Source organism: Anoplopoma fimbria, chromosome 9 (genome assembly GCF_027596085.1).
Source record: "Anoplopoma fimbria isolate UVic2021 breed Golden Eagle Sablefish chromosome 9, Afim_UVic_2022, whole genome shotgun sequence".
NCBI classification, from domain to species: Eukaryota; Metazoa; Chordata; class Actinopteri; order Perciformes; family Anoplopomatidae; genus Anoplopoma; species Anoplopoma fimbria.
In genome coordinates, this window is record NC_072457.1 from 4,694,629 (window position 1) to 4,722,562 (window position 27,934).

The 27,934-nt window shown below is 39.4% G+C and overlaps 1 protein-coding gene across 5 annotated transcripts in view; it reads left to right on the top strand.

Annotated features, from left to right (window-relative positions):
• The window catches only part of kif16ba (kinesin family member 16Ba), a 26,972-nt gene extending 59 nt beyond the window's left edge, over window positions 1–26,913 (top strand). The window contains exons 1-28 of one of the 5 annotated variants that reach the window (XR_008531396.1): window positions 1–365; window positions 3,789–3,858; window positions 3,958–4,071; window positions 5,077–5,193; window positions 5,313–5,410; window positions 5,853–5,962; window positions 6,248–6,390; window positions 7,123–7,291; window positions 7,409–7,540; window positions 8,228–8,403; window positions 8,784–8,849; window positions 9,034–9,093; window positions 9,903–10,022; window positions 10,369–10,420; window positions 10,947–11,084; window positions 11,258–11,340; window positions 11,440–11,528; window positions 13,384–13,437; window positions 13,985–15,358; window positions 15,986–16,144; window positions 16,290–16,398; window positions 17,324–17,371; window positions 17,698–17,745; window positions 21,327–21,449; window positions 22,491–22,580; window positions 22,671–22,754; window positions 23,452–23,750; window positions 26,402–26,913. The exon at window positions 1–365 is cut by the window's left edge and continues 59 nt beyond it. Coding sequence is in view for 4 of the 5 variants with exons in the window: in XM_054603645.1 (XP_054459620.1) it covers window positions 319–365; window positions 3,789–3,858; window positions 3,958–4,071; window positions 5,077–5,193; window positions 5,313–5,410; window positions 5,853–5,962; window positions 6,248–6,390; window positions 7,123–7,291; window positions 7,409–7,540; window positions 8,228–8,403; window positions 8,784–8,849; window positions 9,034–9,093; window positions 9,903–10,022; window positions 10,369–10,420; window positions 10,947–11,084; window positions 11,258–11,340; window positions 11,440–11,528; window positions 13,384–13,437; window positions 13,985–15,358; window positions 15,986–16,144; window positions 16,290–16,398; window positions 17,324–17,371; window positions 17,698–17,745; window positions 18,604–20,535 (5,508 nt within the window). In the remaining variant the exon portion in view is untranslated. Of the gene's footprint in view, window positions 366–3,788; window positions 3,859–3,957; window positions 4,072–5,076; window positions 5,194–5,312; window positions 5,411–5,852; window positions 5,963–6,247; window positions 6,391–7,122; window positions 7,292–7,408; window positions 7,541–8,227; window positions 8,404–8,783; window positions 8,850–9,033; window positions 9,094–9,902; window positions 10,023–10,368; window positions 10,421–10,946; window positions 11,085–11,257; window positions 11,341–11,439; window positions 11,529–13,383; window positions 13,438–13,984; window positions 15,359–15,985; window positions 16,145–16,289; window positions 16,399–17,323; window positions 17,372–17,697; window positions 17,746–18,603; window positions 21,118–21,326; window positions 21,450–22,490; window positions 22,581–22,670; window positions 22,755–23,451 lie in introns of those variants that run through there. The other 4 variants (XM_054603646.1, XM_054603647.1, XM_054603645.1 and 1 more) reach the window with 4 other exon arrangements.
• The last annotated feature ends 1,021 nt before the right edge of the window (window positions 26,914–27,934 follow it).

Below are 27,934 nucleotides of genomic sequence, written 5' to 3' on the forward strand. Positions count from 1 at the left end.
TTACTTCGCCTCTTCCTCGTCATATGAAGCTAGCAGGCTAACAGGCTAGCAGGCTAACAGTTACTATGGCTGTGAGCCGGTTAACAGCGGGACGGCGCCGCGGTGTCACCGGACGATAACACCGTCCACGGGGCTGCCCCTCCCTCCCTCCCTCCCTCCTCCCGTCACTGGCTCTCCATTGTTCAGTGCCGTCGGTCGGTCATCTCCACTCTCTCCCTCTTTATCCCCGAGCTGCGACCCATGCTAGCTGTTAGCATGTTAGCTAAGCGCTAGAGGCTAACCTGCTAACTAACCAACTGGACTGGACGCACATGCGCAATGGCTTCGGTTCGGGTGGCTGTGCGGGTCCGGCCCATGAACAGAAGGTGAGCTCAGGACAACATTATATACATATATGTATATATATATATATATATATATATATATATATATATATATATATATATTTATATTTATATATTATATATATATATATATATATATATATATATATATATATATATTGATACTACAACAGTGAAGTTATTATATAAAGAGCCTCAGGCCCTTTAGATTTATATGTGTATATATGTATATATATATATATATATATATATATATATATATATATGTGTGTTTATATATATGTGTGTTTATATATATGTGTTTTATATATATATGTGTGTTTATATATATATATATGTATGTATTATATATATATGTTTATATATATATATATATGTGTGTTTATATATATATGTTTATATATATATGTGTTTTATATATATATATGTGTGTATATATATATGTGTTTATATATATATGTGTTTATATATATGTGTGTTTATATATATGTATATATATGTTTATATATATGTGTTTATATATATATGTGTTTATATATACTGTGTGTTTATATATATATATATGTGTGTTTATATATGTGTGTTTATATATGTGTGTTTATATATATGTGTTTATATATATATGTGTTTATATATATGTGTGTTATATATATATATGTGTGTTTATATATATGTTTATATATATGTGTTTATATATATGTGTGTTTATATGTGTGTTTATATATATGTGTGTGTTTTTATATATGTGTTTATATATGTGTGTTATATATATGTGTGTTTATATATGTGTGTTTATATATATATATATGTGTGTTTATATATGTGTTTATATATGTTTATATATATATGTGTGTTTATATATGTTTATATATATGTGTGTTCATATATATGTGTTTTTATATGTGTGTTTATATATGTGTTCACCTCAATGGGTTGAATGCAGCAGGTGTTTGTTTACACACAGGATGAAAACATTAATCTCACCTGTTTGTCCCTGAGAGGCAGAGCAGGTGAGATTAGAGGAGCTGTGGAAGAAGTATTCAGAGCCTTTAATGAAGGAAAAGTACTGAGACCATACTGTTAAAATACCTTTAAAAGTATCTCTATAATATCAGGAAAATATACACAAAGTGGGAAGTAAAAGTACTGAAACCATACTGTCAAAATAATTATAAAAGTACCTCCATAATATCAGCAAAATATACACAAAGTGTGGGAAGGAAAAGCACTCATTGTGCAGTAAAATGTTCCCTGTGAGTGTTTTTGTTTAAATATTACTGCTGCATTAATGTGTATTATATATATTTATACTTTTGGATAGTTTAATCTACATAAATGCATCATATTCTATAAGATCTTCATATGTTTGTAGAGTCTTTGTACTGTGAGAACCTCCAGCTGATCCAAAAGGATTTTAAAGAGTTTATTTAGCTGAAGAAGTAGGAGGATTTCTCAACACTTCATCCTTCAGTTTATCACAAACATTCAACATCAACACATCTGGAGATACAAGTTTTTCACTGGACAGGATAGGAAACGAAAAACTGTTACTAAAGCTATCAGACAAAAGTACAATATTTACCTCTGATATATAGTGTGGGAGAAGTATAGGCTAAAGTTGCAAAAAATTTAAATGCTCAAGTAAAGTATAAGCACCTCAAATTTGTGTTTAAGTAAATGTACTTAGTTACGTTCCAACTCTGGTCCCTGAGAGGCGGAGCAGGTGCAGCTGGGCGTTAGTGAGTTTCTGTTGACAACAGGCAGAGAATAAAGAAGAGAAAGCAGACAATTGGTTAAATTATTTCCCTTTCACTCCTTTTGTGCAAACATCCCACTAGTATTTTTACCAGCAGAGATCCGTTTTCATTGAGACTTAAAACTATCAAAAGATCCTTTTAAATACATTGTTGAGGAAGCAATTTGAGAACGGAGAAAAACACCAGCACGATTAAACTCTTTGTATTATTACTTCTGAATGTTTTTTAGGATAACAATGATATTTATTTGCCATATATACTTATTTGGTATCAATTTACCCAGCGATAAGTCAACTAATTATTTCATTGCTCTACTGAGTAATTGCTGACTTAAAACTATCAAATTAAAGAACTGTAAAACAAAATTAGTTAATAATCGATTAGTAGATTATTAAACCATTCTGTAGATTGTTTAAAAAAAAAAAAATGTAAGCCTAAAAAATAGGTTAGCTTCTTTGATTTGATAATGTGCTGATCTTCAATCTATTTTATTACATTTTATAGACAGGACCATGTGTCTCCATTTTATGACACGGCCATAATGAGAGCACACAGTGTTACATAATGTGTTGTTCGGTTATAGTGTTGCTTTTCGATACGAACGCCTTAATGTCTGGTTATAAACACAGTCCATGCAGATTTAACTTACAGAACATATGAAGTTCAAAGACTTTCAACCTAAAAGCACAGACGTGAAGCGTTTCTGTTTCTGCTTTAAATCAGACATGAAGGATGTTGTTGAGCCTAAAAAACAAACCAGGGAGGAGACGGATGATCAAACTCGACTGAGCAAACATGTCGCCCTGCTGATACAATTCATGTTCAGTCATGTGGGTTTTTATTCCGGTCAACCAGGATTGTCAACATCACAATTAAAACAGCAGAGTCTCGTTCAGACTGTTGGAAGTATATATATATATATATATATATATATATATATATATATATCACAGATAAGGGTGTTTCAAATAAGTTATAGTTCATGTAGAGTAGCCACCAAATCACAGTGTGATGTAGTTTTAAATATATTTGAGTATTTATTCATTTTACCTTTGATACAGCATAAATAGCCGGTGATTATTGGATCGTTTGGGAACATGTTTTTACACGTCTGAAGCTACTGAAACACTGCTCTCCAGTTTGATGGAGCTTTAGCACATAAGATGCAGTAATACCCCCACAATAAAACATCTTTATTGGCCATAGAAAGAAATGTGACTCTGGTTTTAAGTTGCTCTCAGTGTACTTGGACACATTTCAAGAACAGGGAATACGGAAATGGACATAAAGACAAAAAAGCTTCTATATAACTATAAAACAAGCATAAACATATTACTATTATGTACATACAGCTGTATGTTTATGCCTGTTATATGGTTACGTATATGGATTAGTCTCCTGACGATCATCAGCGTCTCATCAGTGATAATGAAAACATAAATACTGTTTGGGGTGCGTCCCAATTCCAGCAAAGAAATGTCCTTATTTTTGGTATTTTTGGTGAAAGGAAGGACAGGAAGTGCTTTAGATTAATAATAACAGATTCTGGAAAAGGTTTACAAAAGATTCTCTTGATGCTGACGTGTTGAAGTTCACAGACGCTGAAGCCTGTCCCGTGTTCTTATCGTAAAATCAATCAATGTTTTTTTATTTTTACAGCTACATAAACTTTATTGATCTTTTACAGGGAGAAAGACTTGACCGCAAAATGCATCATCAAGATGGAGGGGACCAAAACCTCCATCACCAACCTGAAGGTACTTTTTCAGTTCACTCAGGATGTGATTCAGGCTGAATGAGATCCTATCACTTTGTAGCTGAAGCCGTGTCTTTTTTTATTTTGTGTTCCCATAAAGATCCCTGATGGCATCGCAGCTGACTCGACGAGGGATCGAACCAAAACGTTCACCTACGACTTCTCCTACGACTCCTCGGACTGTAAGAGCTCCACATTCGTCTCCCAGGAAAAGGTGAATAACAATCACGACTGTTTTTATTTTTCTCAGCGGGTTTAAAGAGGAGACGAGGTTATAAACACGAGAACACTGACATGAATTAAACAAGACTTTCTTTTTTTTTTGTTTATTTTATTTGCACAATTGAAAAATATGAAAAAAGATAACATAGATAAATAATATTACAGTGCAGGAAGAGGCAGAACTCCCACTGGGCTTATTTGAAGCCTCCACCTATATAATGTAAAAATTTAACAAAACTATAACGAATACAAAAAGAATATACATATGGTATGAAATGTTGTTGAAAAAGCATTTTTACAAGATAGATCAAATCTCTTCAGACATTTATTATTATTATTTCACACTTCCTGTTCTCATCTCTGAATGCATGATGGGAAACACGTTTATCCCAAATGAAAATCAGAAAAGAATTGAAGCATCAAAGTTTGAAATTTTCTTGTTACACTGGTAGAATTTTACTGACCAATATGCTTCTTTTATTAGTGTATTATATACAGATATCAGTATTATGTAGAGAACCTGTAATCATACGGCAATAAATCCAAACAGAACATAAATATACTACTGATACTCAATTGTATATTGTATTGCATATCTTTTCTGTAATAAAGATGTAACACAATCTTAGGTTTCAGAGGGTTAATCTGGCAAATCTTTCCCAATCCTGTTTTGCAAATCTCCCCTTGTTCTTTTTGGAGGATTATTGGTGTAAAATGGTTTGTATTTGAGGTCCGAGGTTGAAGGATTTATCAAACTCTTGTTCTCGGTCACAGCAGCTCGTTGCTGTTACGCTCTGTGTGTGTTTACTCAGGACTCTAAACTGGAGCTCCTCACGAGCTCTGACATCTCACATTACAGCTCTGCAACATCAACACTGAGTCATGTCAGTGTCAAACCTGGAGAGAAATGTTTTGCACCCATTAACACGTCGGCAGAAAACTTGAATGAGGTATCAGCAGAAATAAATAGATATCATTTTCTTGTTTTCATTTGCAGGTTTTCAAAGATCTGGGCTCTGACGTGCTGAGGGCGGCGTTCGAGGGCTACAACGCCTGCGTCTTCGCCTACGGTCAGACCGGCTCGGGGAAGTCCTACACCATGATGGGAAATCCAGTGAGACAAAAAACAACCGGACATGTTTAACACTCGCAATGTTTCCAAATGGCATTCATCAATCCTCGATTCCATGTGTAAGTATTAACTTTCCGTGTGTGTCGCTGTTGTTGTTTCAGGGGGACGCAGGTCTGATCCCGAGGTTCTGTGAAGGTTTGTTCAGTCGTATCGCCGCGGCAACTCGGTGGGATGAAGCTTCGTTTCGTACGGAAGTCAGGTGAGTGAGACCGGCTAGATGTTTTTATCTTCAACGCCCGTTCCGTGCTCACAGTGAGTCTGCACCAGCTCTGTTATCAGACTTCAATAACCTCTGAACAGAAGCACAGGTGCTTAGCGTGCATCTTTTAAATTTAGATCTGAATCCACAGGATGTGAAACTTTTATTATTTTAGTCCCATTGTTTTAGTCGTAGAGTTTCATCCTCAGTTTGATGGATGTCAGTCTCCTTCATCTTTCCTCTTGTTCTTCCCAGGTTGACAAAAAACAGGTAGCGACTTAAGCTTGCTTCAGGAAGACATATATTTAGCAAGTAAATGTAGTCTTGTGTTTGAGGCTGCTAACACAGATAGGAAACACTCAGTACTCTGTATCTCAGATTTGTTCTCTTACAATACTGAGTTTGGACTGCAGCCATGTTTTCCTCTGGTTTATGCCCTCAGCTACCTGGAGATCTACAACGAGAGGGTGAGAGACCTGCTGAGGAGGAAATCCACTCAGACCTACAACCTCAGAGTCAGGGAGCACCCGAAGGACGGACCGTATGTAGAAGGTGAGGCTGCACTCTTCTTGTTGATGGATTTATTATGTAACACCTCTGCACATTATTCTGTACAATAATCTGTTTTTTATTTAGCCTGTTTTTTTGTCAGGGAAGAGAAAATGTGTGGTTTGTGTTTTCAGCAGGTGAAAATAAGAAATAAAAGCCTTTTAAAAATGTATATTACAGTCTTCTAGTTGAGTTTTAGGGGATTATCTACCCAGTTTGCATGTTTTCTCAGTGTTTTTTTTCATTTGTCGATGTCCTGTAACATGTCCCCGTCCCTCCTGGTCTCAGATCTGTCCAAACACCTGGTGCAGAACTACAGCGACGTGGAGGAGCTGATGGAGGCCGGAAACATCAACCGCACCACCGCCAGCACCAGCATGAACGACGTCAGCAGCCGCTCGCACGCCATCTTCACCATCAACTTCACACAGGTCAGAAACAATTCACTGACTTCAGAAAGTAAAGGATTTCTCCACAGAGGGTTTGTTTTGCATGAGTCACTAAAAATAGGTGATTTAGGTTTTCTGTTTTGGTTTCATCACCAGACAGCTGCTGCAAAATGGCAAATGTTAGTGTCCAAGAAGAAGAACAGTTATAAGAACTGTGGTGCAGGTTGATGGCAAAAGGCGATAAATCTAATCATCCTAAAAACAAACTTCTTCTTTTCATTGGTGGAAACAGTTCATCCTGCTTTGCTAAATTTTCAATAACTGGAAATCTTATTTGTCTTATTTGTTTTGACTGAAATTTCAGATAATAATTACCTGAGTATTTATTAATTTATTTAGTTATTATCTGTTTTTATTTAAAAAAAATAACTAAAGCTTGTTATTTTTGTTTCGGATTTTCACCAAAATAAAGCCCGAGATTTTTTCTTAAAGTAGATCAGTTTGGGTGATTTTTCATGCAGACTGTATGTCACCATAACATACTATTATTCTTGCTGTAAAAAGACACTGTAGTTTAGAGTACTTATAGTTCTCTAGTGAAAAATGTGGAGGACTTCCCCAAAAAACGCTTAAACTACATGGTATCTTTTTAAAAATAATTTTATGCACAATGTTTTTGTATGAAATTAACAAAAAAAATCTTGTATCTTGTATAACACCCTACATTTTTAAAGGAAATTTTGACACCCTCTCTCTCTCTTTCTCTCTCTGCAGGCTAAGTTCGATGCGGAGATGCCCAGTGAGACGGTCAGTAAGATCCACCTGGTCGATCTGGCCGGCAGCGAGCGAGCCGACGCCACCGGAGCGACAGGCGTCCGACTGAAAGAAGGAGGAAACATCAACAAGTCGCTGGTCACCCTCGGCAACGTCATCTCTGCTCTCGGTCAGAAAAACAGAATCTGAAATCTGTTTCTTTTCATTTTCATGTGTATTTCAGTCACAATGTTTTTTTTCGTCGCTCCTGCTGACTGAAGGATTCTGTTTTCTGTTTCTGCTCCAGCTGACATGACGCAGGACGGCGTGAACACCAACCTGAAGAAGAGGGCGGTGTTCGTTCCCTACAGAGACTCGGTGCTCACATGGCTGCTGAAAGACAGTCTGGGCGGCAACTCCAAGACCATCATGATCGCCAGTGAGACACAAACACCAACTCACATACAGACGTTTTAATCCTTCCAATAAACAGAAGTATTTGATGTACTGTACATTTTTATTTGAAGCAGGCTTATATTAGAGTCTGGCTTTTATTTATAATTCCCTCTATTTGATTTAATAAACCTGGTCATATTTTAGGACGACGCATACTTGTTTTCTGATCTGATCCCATTTCAGCTTTTGAATTTTTTCTTGCTGTTAACGCTTCCTGTATCCATTTCAAATGAATAGCGGCCCTACCAATCATTCATCACATGTACCTGTAAATCATTAATATCTAAATCAATATCACGAAACATCATAAAAGATAATCAGCTAATAATTCATAGAGCTCAAACTGAAACAGACTTTACAAAGTACTTCACAATTTAGCAAAGAAGTACTGCAAATTATCACTATCAGGGGAATGAAATAATGATCAAATTGATTACGCATATAAATCACATTTATATACACCTTGGATCTGACGATTGCTGTGTTATTACAATCAGGTTTAGCTCTTATTGGTACCTTATTTTGGATCTCCTCTTCATCAAATCACTGCAGCTATCTCTAGAAAACTGTGTGTCTGCCTGAGGGGCACATTCTTATTTGATAAATCACAGTTCATTATTAGAGACCCCTGTTTTTATTTAAGTATTCTGTGTATCGCTTTTCTTCGCAGCCGTTTCCCCCGCCGACGTGAACTACGGCGAGACGCTCAGCACGCTGCGGTACGCTAACCGGGCCAAGAACATCATCAACAAACCCACCATCAACGAGGACTGCAACGTCAGGCTGATCAGAGAACTGCGGGCCGAGATCGCCCGACTGAAAGCTCTGCTGATTCAGGGCAACCAGGTAAACAAAACGGTGACGGATACACAGCGACAGAGAGTCAGGAGGAGGTCTCACTCTGCTGCTGTCACAGCATCTGTCTTCAAATTTAGGGAGGTGGACTGAGGATTATTTCAAGTTATTCTGGTGGTTAAACATTAAGAAGAAAGTAAACTAGAAGAAAATGAAGCAGGATTAGGGAGAGTGATGATTAAATGACCTAAGATCATATAATGTTTCCTATTTGTTGGACTGAAATCAAGAAACAGATGTTATTTTGATGAATCTTTTTATGACACACTGTTCTGTCTGTTTATTATTAAAATCATAATCAAGTCACAGCATCAACGTCACTAATACAACCCGACCAAAGTGTTTCTGACCTTTTTGTGTTTCTGTGTCAGATTGCTCTCCTGGATTCTCCCACTGCTCTGAGTATGGAGGAGAAACTGCACCAGAACGAAGCCAGAGTGAGTTTAATGTTTTTAACCTGCCGACTGAGAAGTTTGATTTCAAAATTTTGCAGCAGAAAGCGTGACTAGACCTTTATTTGATGTTTTAGTAAACTAGTAATGTGGCTTTGCATAAGTAGATCTCTTTTCTGTGCTAAAGAGGGTTTCCGTTGAGTTTCTATTGGTGTGTTTGTGTTTGCAGGTCCTGGAGCTGACCAAAGAGTGGACCAACAAGTGGAACGAGACGCAGAACATTCTCAAGGTCAGTCTGTTCATCATTCATGTTGCTCACTCTTTGTGGACTGTCTGATTTAAACATGTTGAAATCCTCAACAATCTCTGCTGATGTGTCGGTAGTGGGGAAAGACCGGATGGACTCTGCAGTTGCACATTTATTTGTATTATTTAGCTTTTTAATTTGGTATTTTTTGGCTAATTATATTTTCTTATTGCACAAGTTTGATTGTTTTTGTGAAATCATAGCCACGTTTTACCTTATTTTACAGCTCAACATACACTAAAATGTTTGTCTGAAAACATTTGATGCAATGCAGAAACAGAATCTTGATTCATATTCAATCAGCGCTGCTTGGTTTGGCGGTTTGATACAAGTTCATTAGCTTCACCAGCAGTGATTGACAGCTGCTCTAGAGACTCCTCTGCTCTGATTGGTTGTTTTCCTTTGGGGCTGTTGTGTGTTTGTGTTTCACAGATTTTCTGTCTCATGTACTACTGACAGTATATAGTGGCAGTCTGAGCAAATATGATAAAAAGTTGTTTTTTTATTAAAGTTCCCAACTTCAGCTTTAATGCAAGTCTCCAAATCAAACACAATGCATTACAGTAATGTACAGTTTTGCAAACCAGGGGTTATTATTTTCACCTTGCACATTCTTTAGTTAATATTTTGAGCATTCATATCCTCTTTGTTTCAACCAATGTACAACTAATTTTAAAACAGACTTTTTCTTTTGTCTCATTCTATTTATTTTGACTGTTATGCTAAGGGAAATTGTCCGTATGTGAAAACTTACTTTGTAATAAACCTGATTGTGGCTGTGATGTCTGCAGGAGGAGACTCTCGCTCTGAGGAAAGAGGGGATCGGTGTTGTGTTGGACTCCGATCTGCCTCACCTCATCGGCATCGACGACGACCTCCTCAGTACCGGCATCATCCTGTACCATCTAAAGGTCAGAGGTCACCTGAAACACTTCACCTGGTGGACGTAGCTTAAACGATCGATATATATGATATATAACTGTAACAGTTAATAAATCTGGATTGAAGAAAGTGTTACTCTTGTCTTCAGGCTTCTTCAGGGTTAAAAATAAAATAAATTTGCTAGAATAGTGACAACAAAACAAAACAGAAAACATTGCCACTTAAGAAAAAGATTGGAAACAGGAAAAGTACATTTAGTAATCACAATCTTCCCATCAACGAGGTACTCCAAAAATAATTAACCTGAGCAGAATTAAGTGTTTTTCTTTTTCAGATTGACTTCTAAATGTCTTTGTTTTTTCCCCTCTGTTCTAGGAGGGACGGACGTACGTGGGCCGAGAGGACGCGTCCACAGAGCAGGACATCAGTGAGTTCGTCAAATGAGACGTTTTTTTTAAATGTTTTTTTTAATCAACAACCAGCAGGGAGTACTTTTAACAAGCTGCAGGGGACGGGTTTTCATACAGGCTTATTACATTTCATTGGAAATCACAGAAAAGAAAGGGGGGAAAAAATAGGGAAATACACATTTGTAAATACACGCCCACATGCATGCTTTTGATATACAAATAATGTGTTTGTACATTACATTACATACATTTAATGTTCCAGTAGTCATTATATAAAAGTTGAACAATGTTCTTTCTTCAGAATAGAAAAAGAGAATTGCAATCGGTGCATCTCTACTTTAAATTCTTTTTTCTAGAACATGTATCTTTACCTCTATATTAACACTTTTATGAAAGCTTTTTATTTGTTTCCCTTTTAAGAACTTTCTCACCCCTCCTCTTTGTTATCACAGGAGCTCTATAACTCATTATTGTTATTGTGCAGAAGTGGTTTGTTTTTTTTGGCAGAGAGTAGCATTCATGTGCGATTTCTTCCTCTTGCAGTCCTGCACGGTCTGGACCTGGAGAGTGAACACTGTATGTTTCAGAACCAGAACGGTAAAGTGACTCTGGTGCCGCTCGGCGGAGCTCAGTGTTCAGTGAACGGAGTTCAGGTGACGGAGTCGTCGCAGCTCAACCAAGGTGAGAGCCACGAGGTCGTCTGAAGAGACATTAAGAAAGCCTCTGACATCTCATGAGTTCTTTAAAGCTGCACACGTTGTGAAACATGAGAACACGTTTAATCCTCACAGGGTGAAAGAGGAATCTGTCCCGGACAGTTTTCAGTTTCTGTTTTTTGTCGTGTTTCCGTCCAGGTGCTGTTATTCTGCTCGGCAGGACAAACATGTTTCGGTTCAACCATCCGAAGGAGGCGGCCAAGCTGAGGGAGAAACGAAAGGTGAGACTTTAGACCTTCAGAGACCCTGAAGGAAACCTGCTCTCAGGTGAGACAGTAATGTTGTAGACCTTCTGACCTTTAACCTTTCCCCCCCCTCAGAGTGGCCTGCTCTCTACATTGAGCCTCTCTATGACGGATCTGTCTAAGTCCTGTGAGAGCCTCTCCACTGTGATGCTCTACAACCCCGGGTGAGTTCATGAATCCACAAAGAGCATCAGCTGCATGTGGTTATCGGCTCAGACCCTGCAGTGCATCTCCCCTCGGCATCAAACCCCCTACTGGGCTTTAGGTTCTCCATTTTTAAGAGCTGACGTTCAGCTTCTGATCATGTTTATCTGCATCCGTACAGAACTGACAAAGATTAAAATACCGTAGGCGAGATTAAATAAAACGCAACAAAATGTGGCTTAAAAAAAGTCCTCCTGATAGCTCAAAATGAATGAAGTTCAGGAGTTCGGTTATAAATAGTTCTGTTTATTCACACTTTTAAGAAACGACAGTGACCAGCTATTTTAGGAAACTACTGAGACTTTTTCAAAACATAAAACTATATATTTATGTTTTCATAGATTTACATCTTCAGTAGGAACCAAAGTCCTACTCAGATTTGATATGCAATATAGATAATGTCTGGGATGCAAGCCAAGGCAACTAGGCTGAACACATTTGGCACACACATCACTAAGGTTAATATCGTAAAAAAAAATATGGCCGCTCACACAAATATACAACAACTGCAACCTGCAACAGAATACGCACTGCACACTCGCCTCTCTCTCTCTCTCGCTAACCGGACACACTTGCATACGCTTGAAAGAGGCAGACCTTGGCTTGGCTTCTTCTCATTACCGTCCTGTTATCCTAGAAGAGGAGAGACGATGTCCTGCTTTAACTAAGGTTCTCACGAAATGAATACTAGAACACATTTTTCCAAAGGTGGTCCAATTAGGGCTGCATCTCTGTCTGGCTGTGACATCTATATCTCGCTCTCACGATTCATATTGGTGAATAAATGTTTTGCATTTAGTGACAATTGCAAGTGACAAATAAACTTTTTTATTGAGGCTTTCTCTGGGTCAGTCAAGTTTTTATTTAAATTTTTTAACACTGGTCTTGGAGCTAAAACCTACACACAGGAAGTGAAAGTGTTTTTGATTTTGATCTGAACATGAGATTTGTTGACAACAACAAACGTATAGAAAAAAATAGCAGCCAAGTATATTGTGAACTCTACCGCGAGTATTCATGCTCCCCAGAGGATGAACCACCTCCATTGTGGACACTACATGAGTTTACCTTTAGTGCCACCTTCAGGACAAATATTTCTAGTTGCTGGATTGTGATATGACTGTTTTTATGATATGTTATATACATTGTTACATGAGGATGAACCCCCCCTGAGCTTTATTGCCACCATCAGGACAAATGTTTCCTCTAATTGTTAGCTCTTGTCAAAAAATATATAATATAAGTGATTCAAGGATTATTTTCACACAAATGTAAAGAGAGATTTGTTTGTTTGTTGTCCGCTCTCTGTAAGGCAGCAGTGTGTTTTGTTAGATTATTAAGAGCACAGTTTCCTTTCATCTGTGCACACTTTATGTGAGTGATTTATCTCTAATCAACCTCGTCCTGTTGACAGTCTCTTCACTGAGAAGGGCCCCGTCTTCCTCAGGTAGACTCAGCCGTCCACTTCCTGTCTAACTGTCCCGTTTCTGACACAAACACATATGTTGACTTGTCCAGTCTCTCAACCTGACACCTCATTGTGTTTATTTTTTATTTTTTATTATTATTTTGCACGCCATCTCGCTGCTTCTGTCTCCATTTAGACATCTGAGAGTAGAGAATGTATCGTCGCTTTTTTTCACATCGCCCTGGCATTTCATTTGAAGCCTGTCATTTTGTGCTGAAAGATTCTTTCACTAAGTGCATTTTACTAGCTGTGGTGTTGAATGTTGATGTGTCTCAGTGTTGTTGGTTGTTTTTATGAGAGTAAAGAAGGAAAAAAAAAAAAGGTGACAAAGGTTTTTCTGTTCTCAGGCTGGAGTTTGAGAGACAGCAGCGAGAAGAGCTGGAAAAACTGGAGCTGAAAAGGTACAAGAGGCTCAAAAGTGACTGAGAGACTTGACCATGAGCTCATAAACAGGATTGTTTCAGTTTAATTTCATCACATCTATACTCTGCATTAAATCTTGTGATCAAATCTGAATCCTTTCTAATCTAATTTTAATTTACTACAGTTTAAAGGTATAAATAAACTTTAAAAAATTCCAAAAAATTCAATCATGTTGGAGTTGGTAGCACAATATATTAAATGTTCTGAGTATTTAACTTTAAAGAATACAAAAATCCTATATTTAGAAATGCTTTTCTTCACCCAAAAAACTATTAAGATATCACAACTACAGTACAGTAACACATTTTTTGTTGTGTCTGTAGGTATATCTTTGCACTTTATTATTTACAACTGAAACACTTGACTTGAATATAGACTTTCATTTCATTTATTTAAGAAAACAAATATTTTTATACACTTATTTTAGGCAAACGTGTGGACAAAATAGTCCAATCTAAGTCAAATGAAGATATCATAATTTTACATTGTATGTTAAACATGCCCCACTTTTTGTTGTCGCTTTAGGAGGCTGATCACAGAGATGGAGGCAAAGCACCAGAGTGAGAAGGTCGAGCTGGAGCGCCTCCAGCAGGAGGTGGAGAGTCAGCGTAAGGAGTCGCAGGAGGTGCAGCAGCGGATCCTCCATCAGGAGGAGAGCCTCCGCCGCCGCAGCCAGGACATCGAGAGCCGCCTGCGAGACTTCCTGGCCGAGAAGGAGCGCTTTGAGGAGGAGAGACGCTCAGAGGTCCACGGGGAGGAGCCCCATCAGGAGAAACAGCAGCAGGAGGGTGAAGCAGAAGAGCAGCTGGACGAGGAGCAGCTGGACGAGGAGCAGAGGCTGCAGCAGGAGGCCGCCGAGCAGACGGAGATCTACCGCGAGCTGGAGAGACTAAAGAGGGAGCGCGAGGAGCAGAAGGTGCGTCTGGAGACGGAGCGGCGGCGGCTGGAGGAGGAGGAGCGGGAGCAGCTGAGCCTGGTGGGGCGGCTGGAGGAGCAGCTGAGAGAGAAACACGAGGCAGCCACCACCCTGCTGACCCGGGAGGATGCCCGCCGCCTGGAGGAGGAACGCCGAGCCCTGGCTGAGATCAGAGAAGCCCTCCTCCGCGCCAAAGAGACTGCTGAGCGGCCAGATGTGGAGGGCGCCGGCGAGGAGGCGAGATCCGCCCAGGCGCGATACACAGACTTCAAGGAGGCGCAAGTGAAGGAGCTGGGCCAGCTGGAGGAGGGGCTCTGTCAGCAGAGGGAGCGCCTGGAGAAGGAGGTGGCCGCTGAGCGTAGTACACTGCTGCACCTCTCCCATGGACTCAAAGAGCGACATCAGCACCTGAAGGAGACGAAGGAGACGAAGGAGAAAGGGGCGCAGGACGCCACGGCTGTCTGCCAGGAGGAGCAGCTGGTCAAACAGGCGGAGCACAGACTGCAGTTTAAGGAGCGCCAGCTGGCCAGCGTGGCCGATGGTCTTCTCCCCGCGCTGGCCGAGGAGAAGCAGAGGGCCGCCGAGATGCTGGAGCGCAGCGGCGGCGGCAACAACGGGAACTGCGACAGCCCGCCGGGGCTCGACAACACGCTGTTCCAGGTGGAGAAGGAGCTGGAGGACAAAGAGGAGAAACTGAACCTCCACTTGCTCGGCGCCCAGCAGCTCCAGCAGCTACAGGAGACCTACGAGTTCACGGCCAACGTGGCGCGGCAGGAGGAGAAGGTGAGGAGGAAGGAGAAGGAGATCCTGGAGTCTAAGGAGAAGCAGCAGAGGGAGGGGATGGAGCAGGCGGTGGCCCGGCTGGAGAGGAGGCACTCGGCCCTGAGGCGCAGCGTCTCCCTGGAGCCCGACAGCGAGGAGCAGAGACACAAAAGCTCGACCATCAAGAACCTGAGGATGGGGGCCGACCTGGACCAGCAGAGGTCAGGGTCTTTAATAAAACAAAGTTATACAATATATATAACAAAATTATAAACCTGCATGATTAACCTGGTAGTCCTTTTTAAAATGTAAAGACAACTTGACAATTTATTAAAGGCAGCTCTTATGTTGTTCTTCGCGCTCCAAAACTCCATAAACCAACCTCCTTATTGCAATAACTATAAACTCTTATCTCATATTCATGGGCTACTTTATTGCCTTTTATTCAAGCCATGTAAAGAAAGAAGTCAAGTGTTAACACATTATAAGGAAAATAATATTAAATATCCTGTAAACAATTTAGATTTTTGGTGGTAAAATATTTACTCAAGTGTAGATTTTTAAGACCTCCTGTTTCTAAAGCATCTAAAGAATGAATTGACTTTCTCAAACATGTTGGTGGTGCTTTTTTATAGAATTCTATCTGTGACAATGATGTCTAACAAAACCCTGAGCGTGGGCAGCGGGTGCCTAGTTACAAAAATATGAACTACACTGGAAACAAACAATAATCTTTTGTCAAACAATACAAATATTGTGCATTTAAGATGCTGAATGAATAATAACAAATAATACATTCAAGAAACTCATTGTTTCCACTTGATCAAATGAAAAATCTTTCTCTCTAGAGTTGAGCGGGAGATCCAGAAGCTGAGACAGCGGATCAGCGAAGGAGAAGAGAACCACAGGAGTCACTCCGTCAGTAACGATGAGAAGACGAGTCACAGCAGCTCTCCGGTCAGCCACATCCAGAGTCTGAACACTCTGCTGCCGCTGTCAGATGACAGGTACACCGTCGTCAACAAATATTAACTTTAATCCTTTTCCCCACGCTGGAAATCAATACTTTTGTACACCCTGTTACTGATCTTTCCATCAACAGTTTGGGTCCTTATTAATTTGTTGTTGCTTCCTCGTTCTTATTGGTTGTAGGATAAATGCGTACATTGAAGAGGAAGTCCAACGAAGGTTACGCAAGATGAATCTTCTCAATGGAAGCAGCAGCAACATGGATCTGTCTCTGTCCTCTGAATCACTCAGGGTAAGAAAATGTCCCTCACACTGACTCAAAAACAGCTTTATCCCCACAGACCTTCACTCTGATGAACACTTAACATCAGTCACACAGTAAAACATCCACTTACTTCCCATATAGGTGATATTCTTACAGTTAAAATGCACCTTTTTCCCCCTGTAAATATAAATCCTACCTACTGTATATACTGTATCTAGACATGTGTACATGCATATACTCCACATATCCAACCATTCAATATGTATTTATTTGCACTAAAATATTTACAACTAAAACATTTGAATTTCGTTTATGTTGAAAAGAATATATATATATTTATTTATACACTTATTTTATGCAAACATCTGGACACAATAGTCCTATCTAACCTTTATTGTTTCAGCTTTGTTGTTCCTGTTCTATTTACTGTGGACAAATTCCTTGTATGTGTGTTCACATACTTGGCCGATAAAGCTGATTATGTCACCTTTTAATCTTTCAGCACATCAAGACTCTAGTAGTACATGAATCTCCAGCTATTTTAAAATTGAATAAATAGGTCAAAGTCATATTTCAAGCAAAAATATCAAACATTTTCTGGTTTCAGCTTCTCAGAAGCAAGACGTTGCTGTTCATTTTTATGTCATTGTGAATAAAAACAAGGTCTAAACGGGTCCGACGCAAAATATAACATCTGAAGACGTCACCATGGATTCTAAATTGTTATGGCCATTTTTGACTGTTTGATGGACCAAAGCATTGATTCATTGCCAGATTAATCAATAACTATGTTAGTTGCATTCTCACTACTAAACTTGCTCCTTTTAAAGGCACTCACTGTAGCCGCTATCTGTTTTGTCTTTTAAAAGTAAAGAGTGAATAAAGAAATCCAGCAGGTCCAGTGACAGGTTTTCTCTGTGTAGAACTGATGTTTAGCTCTTTAACCCTGCAGGAGGAGGAAGAAGCTTTTGACTGTAGCTCTGTTAGATTAACAGATGAGGTAAGACCAGGATCCTCCTGCCCTGTATGAGACTTTCCCTCCTCCTAATCTGCATGACTCTCCCAAAATACGCTTATGGAACGATTTAGTCACACCCCTATCAATCAGTTTGGTTTGTAGCTCTTTTAATTGGGTTCTTCTCCACCTGGTTTATAATGTATCCTGGTTTTGTTGAATTTTACCCTTTCTCCTTTCATCATGAAGTATAATTTACAACTTTGGGTTATTAATACAAAAATGCCTGATATCTAGCAGATTAAGAATTAAAAGTGTATATTTGTAATTTAATAAAACTGAGAGTTGATGTTAAGTTTCATTGTTTTCAGGATGATGAAAAGCTTCAAACCATTAATCCAAGGAGGCTTAAATATGAGGTAAGACCAGAATCTTGTTTTAGTTTTGGGATAATGATAATTCCATAATCAATCATTAAAAATCTTTGATCCTTTTTAATTTTAAGAAAATGTGCCTGCTATCGCTCATAAGCATGTTAACAATTACTCAATAAAAATCTGAATATGATTCCTCATATAATTGTACACAATCAATGTATTTTTAAAGAAATTATGAATGGGTTTCCATTGTATATTGGTAAGGTTACCAAATACAGGAGGGCACAGACAGATGCATTTTTTCTAATCTATTATTTGTGACTGATTTTTGAAAGACCCGAAGGAAGGAAGCCCATTATCCTCTGTAGGATGGTGAAAGTTGATGCATGGAAACGTAGACTTAACAGACAACAAAACACCTTGAAATGACTGAAAATGTAATAGTTCAGCTCACTGTCCTTCATTTCAAACAACATGGAATCAAACATAGGTATAAAAGTATTTTCAGATGCCTTTTTTTCTGTCAAAGTGCAAGATGGGTGGAGTTTGAGCCAGAAACCTAAAAACAAAATGCAGGAGATCTCTAAAAACCATCCATGTAGTCACAGCAGGATATCATCATAAGAATTATTGGAAAATGCTACTTTGCCCACGTTTGATTAGAATTTAAAGTTTTCAGAAAGAGGTTGAGGGTTGTTTTTGTACACTTGTCATCCTAATTTGCATGCCGAACCTCTTCACACGGTTCATCTTGAATCACCTACATCTTACCTGTGCATCTGGTGATGGAGGAACTCTAATTCTCAATGGGGTGGATCATGGACTTCAGTATTATTCAAAGAGCCTTCACGTCCTTCATGACGATCTAGTCATGGATCCCCCCCCCCCTTGTGCACACAGAAAGCCTGCGGGTTGAGGTCTAGCTTGCTGCCGGCCCCGATCCTCGAGGCAAAACCCCCTCTTCACATCCAGGAAAACATGTTGGAAGAACCAGAGTACAAAAAAAAACTAGAATCCACAGCTGAAGTCTTGATTGAAAAAGAGGAAGTGCCTGACAAAGATGGTGAAAAAAACAATTGGTTGAATAGAGGAGCGAGTATCCCTCCAGGAGAAGTGGGCCAAGATGTTTCTGAACTTGACCGTTGTGGCATTGGTCAACAGAAGATTTGTGGCACAGCCGCAAACTCTGAGACCAACAGGATTGATGAAAAAGAGAATATCACTGACGAAAGAAGAAGCGATTTGGCCTGCTTTGTTCCTGATGATGATAAAAAGGTTGAAGATGCAGCAGGCAAGACCCAAACATGTGACCCAGGACAAGCCAAAGATGCAGAATTTCCCAATGATCAACCGTCAAAGTTGCAAAACTCTGTCAATTTCAATCAGGAGTCGAAAGAATCCGTTAACGGTCAAATAAAACAAGAGACGGACACAAAAACGGAGAAAGTGGCAGCGAACAAGAGCTTCGTTTTGGGGTACTTTACTGGAAGGCTGTCCGAAGCGTACAAAGACGCCGGTAGACTACTACAGGGCACAGGGGACATAATTAGAAATGTACGAGTGGACGATATGAAAGTTGTGCTCTCTCAGTATGTGACCATGATGTCCCAGGAGCTGCCACTGATTCATCGAATGCAGCTTAAACCGGAGCCAGAACCTTGCGTCCTCCAAGAAAACAAAGTCCCTTTGGTCGATCCGTCAAAGGATCGCGCCCTTAGTCGTCCTCAGAGTTGCGGTACGTCTGCGATCCCGGGCGTCTCTGGATTGCCTGAAGGCTCCGTGTTGTCTGTCAAAAACACATATCCTGAAGTGTTTTATCAGAGGCTGGTCCAGTTTCCACCAGCCTTGTCTCGGCTACAGTCACTTTCATCCCAGAAGATTCTCGAAAAGTTGGAATCTCTGACCCCTCGAGCAAAAGTCAACAAACTTATGAGTATCTTCTGGCTCCAAACCGCCAACACTAAGCAGCCGATCCCACATCCTGGGTGCTTGCTTTTGTCAGAAAAGGACATAATAGTACTGTCCAGTGAAACAAATTCAGATGACACCATAGCTGTGCGTCACCATTTTAATCTCCTGGAAATCAAGAAGGTCCAGATTAGCTTGGCAGGGCAGCACGTTCGCCTAATTGGCTGCACCGAAGACCCCGTCTTGGTAGTTTTCACCCACAGCAAAGGGCTCACTCAGGAGTTCTGCAAAGCTTTACTGAAGCTTCTTTCTCCTGAAGAGTTCCCTGAAGGGACTGGAGATCACCCGTTACTCTCTGATGACCTCATGGCCCTCTCTCTGGATTGGACGTCGAGCGTTCCTGACATCGTCCTGGGAAACGGCCTTCAAGTCAGTTCCAGATTCAAGCGGGTCCTCGCAGACCTGCTCTACATCGTCCACGGGAACATGGACGGTCCTGGCAAACCTTCTCTGGCACACGTTTGTCCTCTGCTCTACGCCAGCGTCAGGGTGAAGAACTCAACCCGCTGGCATCGGGACGCCATATTTCAGTTCTTCCTGACGGACACTCACATGGCTCTTCTCCAGGAGGACGGCGTCTTTCACCCGGTGCCGCGGGGGTCCAGTCTGGTCCGAGTTCAGCCCCAGTTTAAGGGACTCAAACTCCGCAGGCGTTCAGACATCAGAAATCTGGTTGTGAGGACGAACGACAACTGTCTAGTGGTCGATATCACGTTTACAACTGGACAAAAGAGGGTGGAGTCCAGACGATTCTCGGCCGACGTTCCCTCCGTCTCTGATCCCAGAAGTCAGAGCGACTCGTGGATGTTATGTTTTGGTTGTTCCTCAGAAGCTGAGATCTTGATTAATCATCTGTGTACCTGAGTTACTCACCTAAAGGCACTTTCACCTGTGATCAGGTAGTCATCAAATTTGTTGGATGTGTTAAACAAGTGTTTCCATTTAATGGAGAGTAAAATGGACGCATCTGAAAGTATTTTTAGAATATTTTTAAACATTTTAAAACATCTATTATTCAAATGTAATTTTGTGATTCGGCCATTTTGCCACAACGCCATTAAGATATTCTTTTGAGATTAAGCTGCACAGATCATGTTGATTTGTATTAACTGTAATTTCTGTAGTTTATATGGAATCATAATGAATGAAGATAAACATTTTCAATCTATATATGAAAGTTGAAATTGCTTGTTTACTGTCACGTTCACGATTTTTGATTATTCTTGTTTGATTTATTTGTTGCATTTGGTTTAAAGGGAAAATTATGATTTAACTTAATTGCAGTTTGGTCTAAAATTTTGCAGTTTGCACTTTAATAAAAATGCTGTGCTCTGATGTCTTGACGAAAATGGAAGGATTTGTCATGATGTGAATTGATTACAGATGAAATATGATTAGTTTGTATTGAAGTAATAATGTTTAATGTGTCTTAAAATGTTAATTGTGTTAACAGGGTAATAAAGATTTTACTTTCTATGATTCTTATTGACTGATTATAGTTGGTAATCATAGTTAATCATTCTCAAATCATGTTCAAGAAAATGATTCATGAAAATGATTGTATTTTCTTCTGAATCAACCCTTTACCCTCCACCATCTTTTCTTCTTCTCTTCTCCGTCTTTCTTCCCGTCCTCCCGGTGACTTTCTTCTGCAGCACCTGGTCGGCCGTCCTCTCGGGTCGAGCAGCGACGGCCTTCAGGAGCCCGTTAAGATTAGCATTCCTCGTTACGTTCTCCGCGGGCAGGGGAAGGACGAGCACTTTGAGTTCGAGGTGAAGGTGAGTTCACTCCGCTGTCTTTGTCTTCATCATCATAGTCAGTCATTTATGATCTGACCTGTTCATTTTTCTTATGTGTGGTCTCGTTTTTCATCATTAAGATGTTATTTAGTTTTTTCTTATCTATTGTATTGTATTAGCATCAAAATAATATGTATTTTAGAATGTAATCCATTATCAGTAAAAGCTTTCAGGAAACATAACAGTGTAAATATTTAACAAATTAGCATTTACAATTTGGCTTTATGCTTATTGCACTCAGTGGTGTTGTTGAAAGAAGTATTCAGATGTTTTACTTAAGTGAAAGTAGTATTACCACTGTGTCGAAATACACTTGAAAAAATTACAAATTGTATTAGCATCAAAATATACTTAAAGTACTCCATATACAGAATGGCCCATTTCAGAATAATGTATTAAATATTATTAGATTACAATTGTTGCAGCTGGTAAGGGTGGAAAAACATTAAACTACTTGATATACTGCTGGTTAGTTAATCTTTAATGGTGCATCATAATGTATTATTTTTATTATTTTATTTTGTGTCAATAATCTGAATCTGCAATTAAATTTAAGCTTTAAAATACATGTAGTTCAGTTAAAAGGACAATGGTCTCTTCTGAAATGTAGTGTAGTAGAAGTGTAAAGTAGCATTAAATGGATTTTTCTTTTACGTAAGTACATTTTTTGAGTTAATGCAGAGTTACTATCCACCACTTTATTTGGTAATACAGTAGTTCTGCCATAACATCTTTCTTTACGAGGCTCATTGTTGGAAATGTGTAAACTCAGCTGTATATTTGTTTCGTATTGAGTTCATAGTTAAAGATTTTGTTGTACTGGACTAATTTGTACTCAGATTTTATGAGATTGTGAAGTGTTTAGGTTTAGTTGCTCCCTGTGTGAAATCGTCTGGATCCTTTTTGGATTTTCTTGTTGTACATACAGATTAGAAAGCATCAGACCTGAGTTTGTACATTAAAAGCTTTAGTGTTAGAGTTTTTATCTCTTCATCAAACGTTTTCCCTCTCTGTGATCAGATCACTGTGATGGATGAGATGTGGACCGTGTTCAGACGCTACAGTCGCTTCCGGGAAATGCACAAGAGCCTCAAACTAAAATACCCAGAGGTGAGATCCACTTTTACAACCTTTTCTTTACCCTGTTGAAACACTTTACCAGTGTCACTGAAGTGTGTGATGTCGTGTTCTCTGCTTCAGCTGGCAGCTCTTGAGTTCCCTCCCAAGAAACTGTTTGGAAACCGAGATGAGCGGATGATCGCCGAACGCCGGAACCACTTGGAGGTAAGACACTTTAATAAGGTTTTATTCACTCATGTGAGACAAATCATCCTGTTTTGTTTTTTTAAACAGGCCCTATATTCTGCTATTTTCCGGGTGCATATTTTTATCTTAAGTTGCAGTTACAACATGTTTACATGCGTTAATGCCCATAATCCTCCTTGTTTTCCTCATCCTGGTTGTCCTGCAGCACCTCTTCTCACCCTCTCTCTGAAACGCTCCATTGTAGCACTTGCTCCTCCCTCCAGAAAGCAAAGTCTGCCCTGATTGGTCAGCGAGCCCGCTCTGTTGTGATTGGTCAACGTTTCACATTTAATAAAAACTCTCCCTCCGGAGCTTCAGCCCGGTCTCTCTCTTTTGTTGTTTGAGGGCCAAACTAGCCGGAAGGAGTTTTACGTCACTTCCGTAACATTGTGACCTCATAAAGTTACATTATGACCTCATAAAGTTACAGAAGTGAAGAAGAGAAATCAATAGAGCCGTTTCAGGAGCTCAGGAGCTTCTGAGGGGGAGGGTAACTCCTTTTATAGTGGACTTCAGGTTTTACACTCTACGGACCTTTTACATGTAAAAAAAATAAATATAAAACACTAAAGGAGCGGGAAAAAGTGGAAAAGCATAATAGGGCCACTTTAAGAAGTAGAAACGTACGAGGTCTGGAAGTGTGAGGTCACTCTGTGCTGTTGTTTTTTTTCTACAGCGTTATCTGAGGAACTTGTTCCGAGTGATGCTGTCGTCCTCCAGCTCTCCTCTCCGAGCCGACGAAGACGGCAGCGGTTTCCATCTCACCAAACACGCCATCTGTGAGTTCTCGCCGTTCTTCAAGAAGGGCGTCTTCGAGTACAGCAGCCACGGCACCGGCTGACCTGACGGCGAAAAAATGAACTCCTCCAAAACCAAAAAGGAGAAGAAAAAAAAAGCTGCTCGGTGCCTTTTCTCCGGGGCTTCAGCTCGGGGAAAAATTGCCTCAGAAGGTCAAAGAAGGAAAAAAACTTGCAGGTCAGTTTCCTCGCCAGCCTCCCGTCATAGAAACTTTATCACTAATGTTAAAGTAGGAAATTCAGCACTCTGTTTTAAAGAGTTTAATTTCTACGTTTATAGCAATAAACAGCTATATTAAATATATTTACATGCAGCTATGATATTTATGGCATCTCCCTCATGTAGTGACCGCTCTAAAAGTAGAACAAAGACATTAACACTGCCGGGTTCGGGGGTTCAATTCCCTGCCGCTGAAACAATTAGGTCACCGATTAAATGGTCCATCAGCAAAAAAAAAAAAATTATCAAAGAAAAATGACAAAACATTAACTTGTTTTAGCTCCTTAAATGTAAAATTTGCTGTTTTTTTTTTTTTTTGCTGTTTAATGCCAATATATGCAGAATAGCTTGGGACTGTTAGACAAAATAATGCATTTGCAGATGTTGGCAATGATGATTAATTGTTAATCACACAATGGACCCAGTATTTACATTTCTTGTCAGTGAGCAGAGCGAGGCATTAACACAGGCAGGAGAACGGGTGTGAATCCCAGAATGACTGAACACTAAAGAGCACTTTGTGGTTCTGATGCGCATATTAATAAACATTAAACCCAAACTGTTAACAGTCTCTGCAAACAACACTAAATTCTTTGTGTTTGTGAGCAGCTGGAGATCTGAGCAAAACTCATGCTTGAATTTGACCGTCTTAACAGGAGAGTGAATATCACCACGACGAAGCTTAAGTCCAAAAAAAAATAATCTAATTTATCTTGTCAGACTGTTGTTGTGCCCCTCACTGTGACTCCAGCACTGTTTGTAGTTAAACAAGAGCAGAACAAAAGCCCCTAAAACTATTTAACTCTGTGCATGTAAAGCTAAAACACACAAACTAGTAGAAACTAGTCACATGACCGTGTGTTCAGCATCAGGTGAGACTGAGTTCTTCTCATCTGCTGAATCACAACAGCTAAAGGACGGGCTCACAACGTTTCAGAGTCAGGTGAACTTATGAACATGAAAATCATTCCTCCTGTTTATACTGGACATTAAGACATCCCCACTTTATGTGTTTCACTGTTAGTGATGGAGGACTAAGTCCAGTCGCCATTCTGTACAAAGATGGACAAATTAAAGGAACAGTGTGTAGCATTTAGCAGGAATCTGGAATATAATGGAATATAATATTTAAAAAGCATGTTTTCTATCACCTGAAAATAAGAATCGTTGTCTTTTCATGACCTTACATTGAGCCGTTTTATATCTACAAACGTAGCCGGCTGCCATGTTTCTACAGAAGCCCGTAAAGGACAAACTAAACACTGAATCCAGACAGGCATGTTTGCATTTTAGCGTCGGCCGCCTTAGTTCTCCTACACATTTCGCACCCTTGAAATGTTTCAGCTGGTTAAAACCTTCATCCTCACCACTAAATGCTGCCAAATCCTACACACTGGCCCTTTAAGTACTTTGAAGTCCCTCTGCTTGTTAATATCTGTCCACGGCAGCTACACAAGGACACGCAGAGAGGGACGACTTTAACTTTCAAAGACACTCTTTGGGTTTGTCTTGTTTTTTTCCTTCATAGCTTACAATCAGGAAGGAATCTCTTAAGATTAACAGCAAGAAACCCTGATTTAAATGTTCATAAGAGCACCCGACTGTTTGCTTTTAGACCGAGCTGATTGTCATCCTGTCCTCTAAGTTAACCATCAGTGCCCCATGTTGACTTCAAGCTGCTAGATGATATTTAGACACTGCAAACGACTCTAAACAAGAGTGTCCACAAAAATAAAAGTAGTTGTAGCTCCACTGCATTTTATCGACATGTTTATAATAACGTGTCCACCTTTTTATCTACTGTACAAACGGAGGAGCAGCTGTGATCAAAATGCAATCCACTACAGCCTCAAGAAGGTTGTGTTTAAAGAACTGTTGTAAAATACAGCATCATGATTTCCAGGAGTTTTTTTCTGGTCATTCAGTATATTTGAAAATCATGTGCATCATTCTGATTATTCTTTTATAGAACAACCATAATTGGAAGCTCTGTTACTACAATGTTTTAATGTAAAACTACACCCGACGTAGGAGTCAAATTAAACGCAGAACAGTTTGGTCGCTGATGGAAATTGTCCTCAAAATGTAAGAGTGAACAAATGTCTCCAAACCAGCATTAAGTGAATACAACAAAGACACACTGAGAAGTTTAATGAAACGTTTGAACACGTAACGCTGCCAAAGTTCAAGAGTGCCCCCAAAAACCTGCAACAGCCAGGAAGAGCTGCCATGACAACCAACATTTAACAAGGTTTTATAAGCTTATGAACATATTTGTGCCATCTGAAAGGTTTTCTCTGAAGAAATGTATGTAATATCAGATCAAAAAAGTTCAACTTGTCATAATTCACAAATGTGGTGAAATGTCAAAGATTTCTCTTATTCTAGAATTCCCAAATTTGCCATTTGTCTTATTTTTGGGGATAAAAGAGGATGCATTTATGAAGCTACAGAGTTTGAAATAGCAGGAAAATATTGTCCCGTTATAGCCTTCATCTATGCACTAATAATACATTTTATTCATTTATCGCAGGAATTTGAACAACTTTCACTTTTGAACAACAGCATGGTCATTAAAATTAAATTAGGTGGATTTTTTTTTTTTTAAGGACAGGAATGGTGGAGTTGTTGGACAGTCCAAAGAAGAAGAAGCTGATGGTGTATAGTTTAACTCACGGCCACTTTTCTTTCTGTATCAGCACGAATTCAAAACACATCTATGACGATCCAGTTCTATAATATGTTTCTCCACTTAGTACAGGTACAAAGACACAAATGCTTCATTCAGAGGGAATATTTCCTCCCATCGGCAGCTCAGAGCTGATTTTTATTTTATTTCCCGATAAAAATAATGAAGCGATTTAATGCTGAAGTCTTCCTGAGCCTCACTGTTGTGCTAGCAGCTGTATGAGCAGGAAGCAGGATTTGCATAAAACACTAGTGGAGTTTAATTTATCCTGAACATGAACAGCCGACCACTGACTGCTTTTTTTTTCTTTTTTTCCATAAGCCATAATGTTTGTGTGTATATAAAGTGTAAATGTTGATGTGCATAGTTTTTCTATACGATATGCTTGTATGCAATGTAAACTATTGACATTGAATGTCAGTAAAGGGAATGTACCACAACATTCAGACTGGTTTTTTTTCTTCCCCTGTTAAACAATAACAGAAATAGAAATGCTGAACGGTTCAAAGTTTTGTGAAATTCGCTCATTCGCTTTCTTGGTGAGCATTGAGTGGACTTATACTAATGTCTGTATGGTGGATACAAAGCTTCAGCAGGCCATTGCAAAGCTTAGCTTAGCATAAAGACTGGAAACGGGGGGGGAACTGCTAGCCACACTATGTCCAAAGGTGACAGACTCCACCAACCAACACAAGTTATCTTGTTTGTTTAATCAGCACAACAACAAAGTGTAAAAATTACACGTTTGGATTTTAAGAGAGGGGGGGTTATTTTCCTCCGCTGGTTGCCAGGCAACCTCGTGATAACGGCAAGACTTGTTATATAAGATATATAAGACTAGTTATTGCTCCTGGGTGGGAAATAAGTGCATTTCCCAAATTGTCAAACTGTTGCTTTAAATCGTAGAACAACTTGTACTTTGTTTTTAAACTCAACTGAGGCAGAATTACAGAAAAAAAGATGACATTTCTGTGGTATAAAAAGTCGCAGTGTCATGTAAGACAATGATTTAACATGAAAGTGACGTTCAACAATCGTGTTATCACTGAGATTAAAATACTGTTTGATTAAAGGTTATCAAACCAGACTTTACTCTTACAGTCACGCTATCAGCTCTGAGAGGCTGAACTTAAGACACAGTGAACTGGTGTCTAACAGGATTAATGTTCACCATCTGAGTTCAGTCTGTTAGCATGCTAACGTTTGTTAACTAGCACTAACTTTTGGTTTCTTTGGTTTACGACCAAATATAACGAAAGTTCTGAAGGTATTTGATCATAAACCAAAGTATTGGATTGCTGAAGGTGAAGATGGAGTTAGAGGACAATGAAAAAATCAGAGGATCACCAAAGTTCTTACAATTCATCCTGAGGGGAACACGAATGTCAGAACCAAAATTTCATGGCAATACATCCAAAAGTTGTTGATATTTCAGTAACAGTCAGAGATGTCA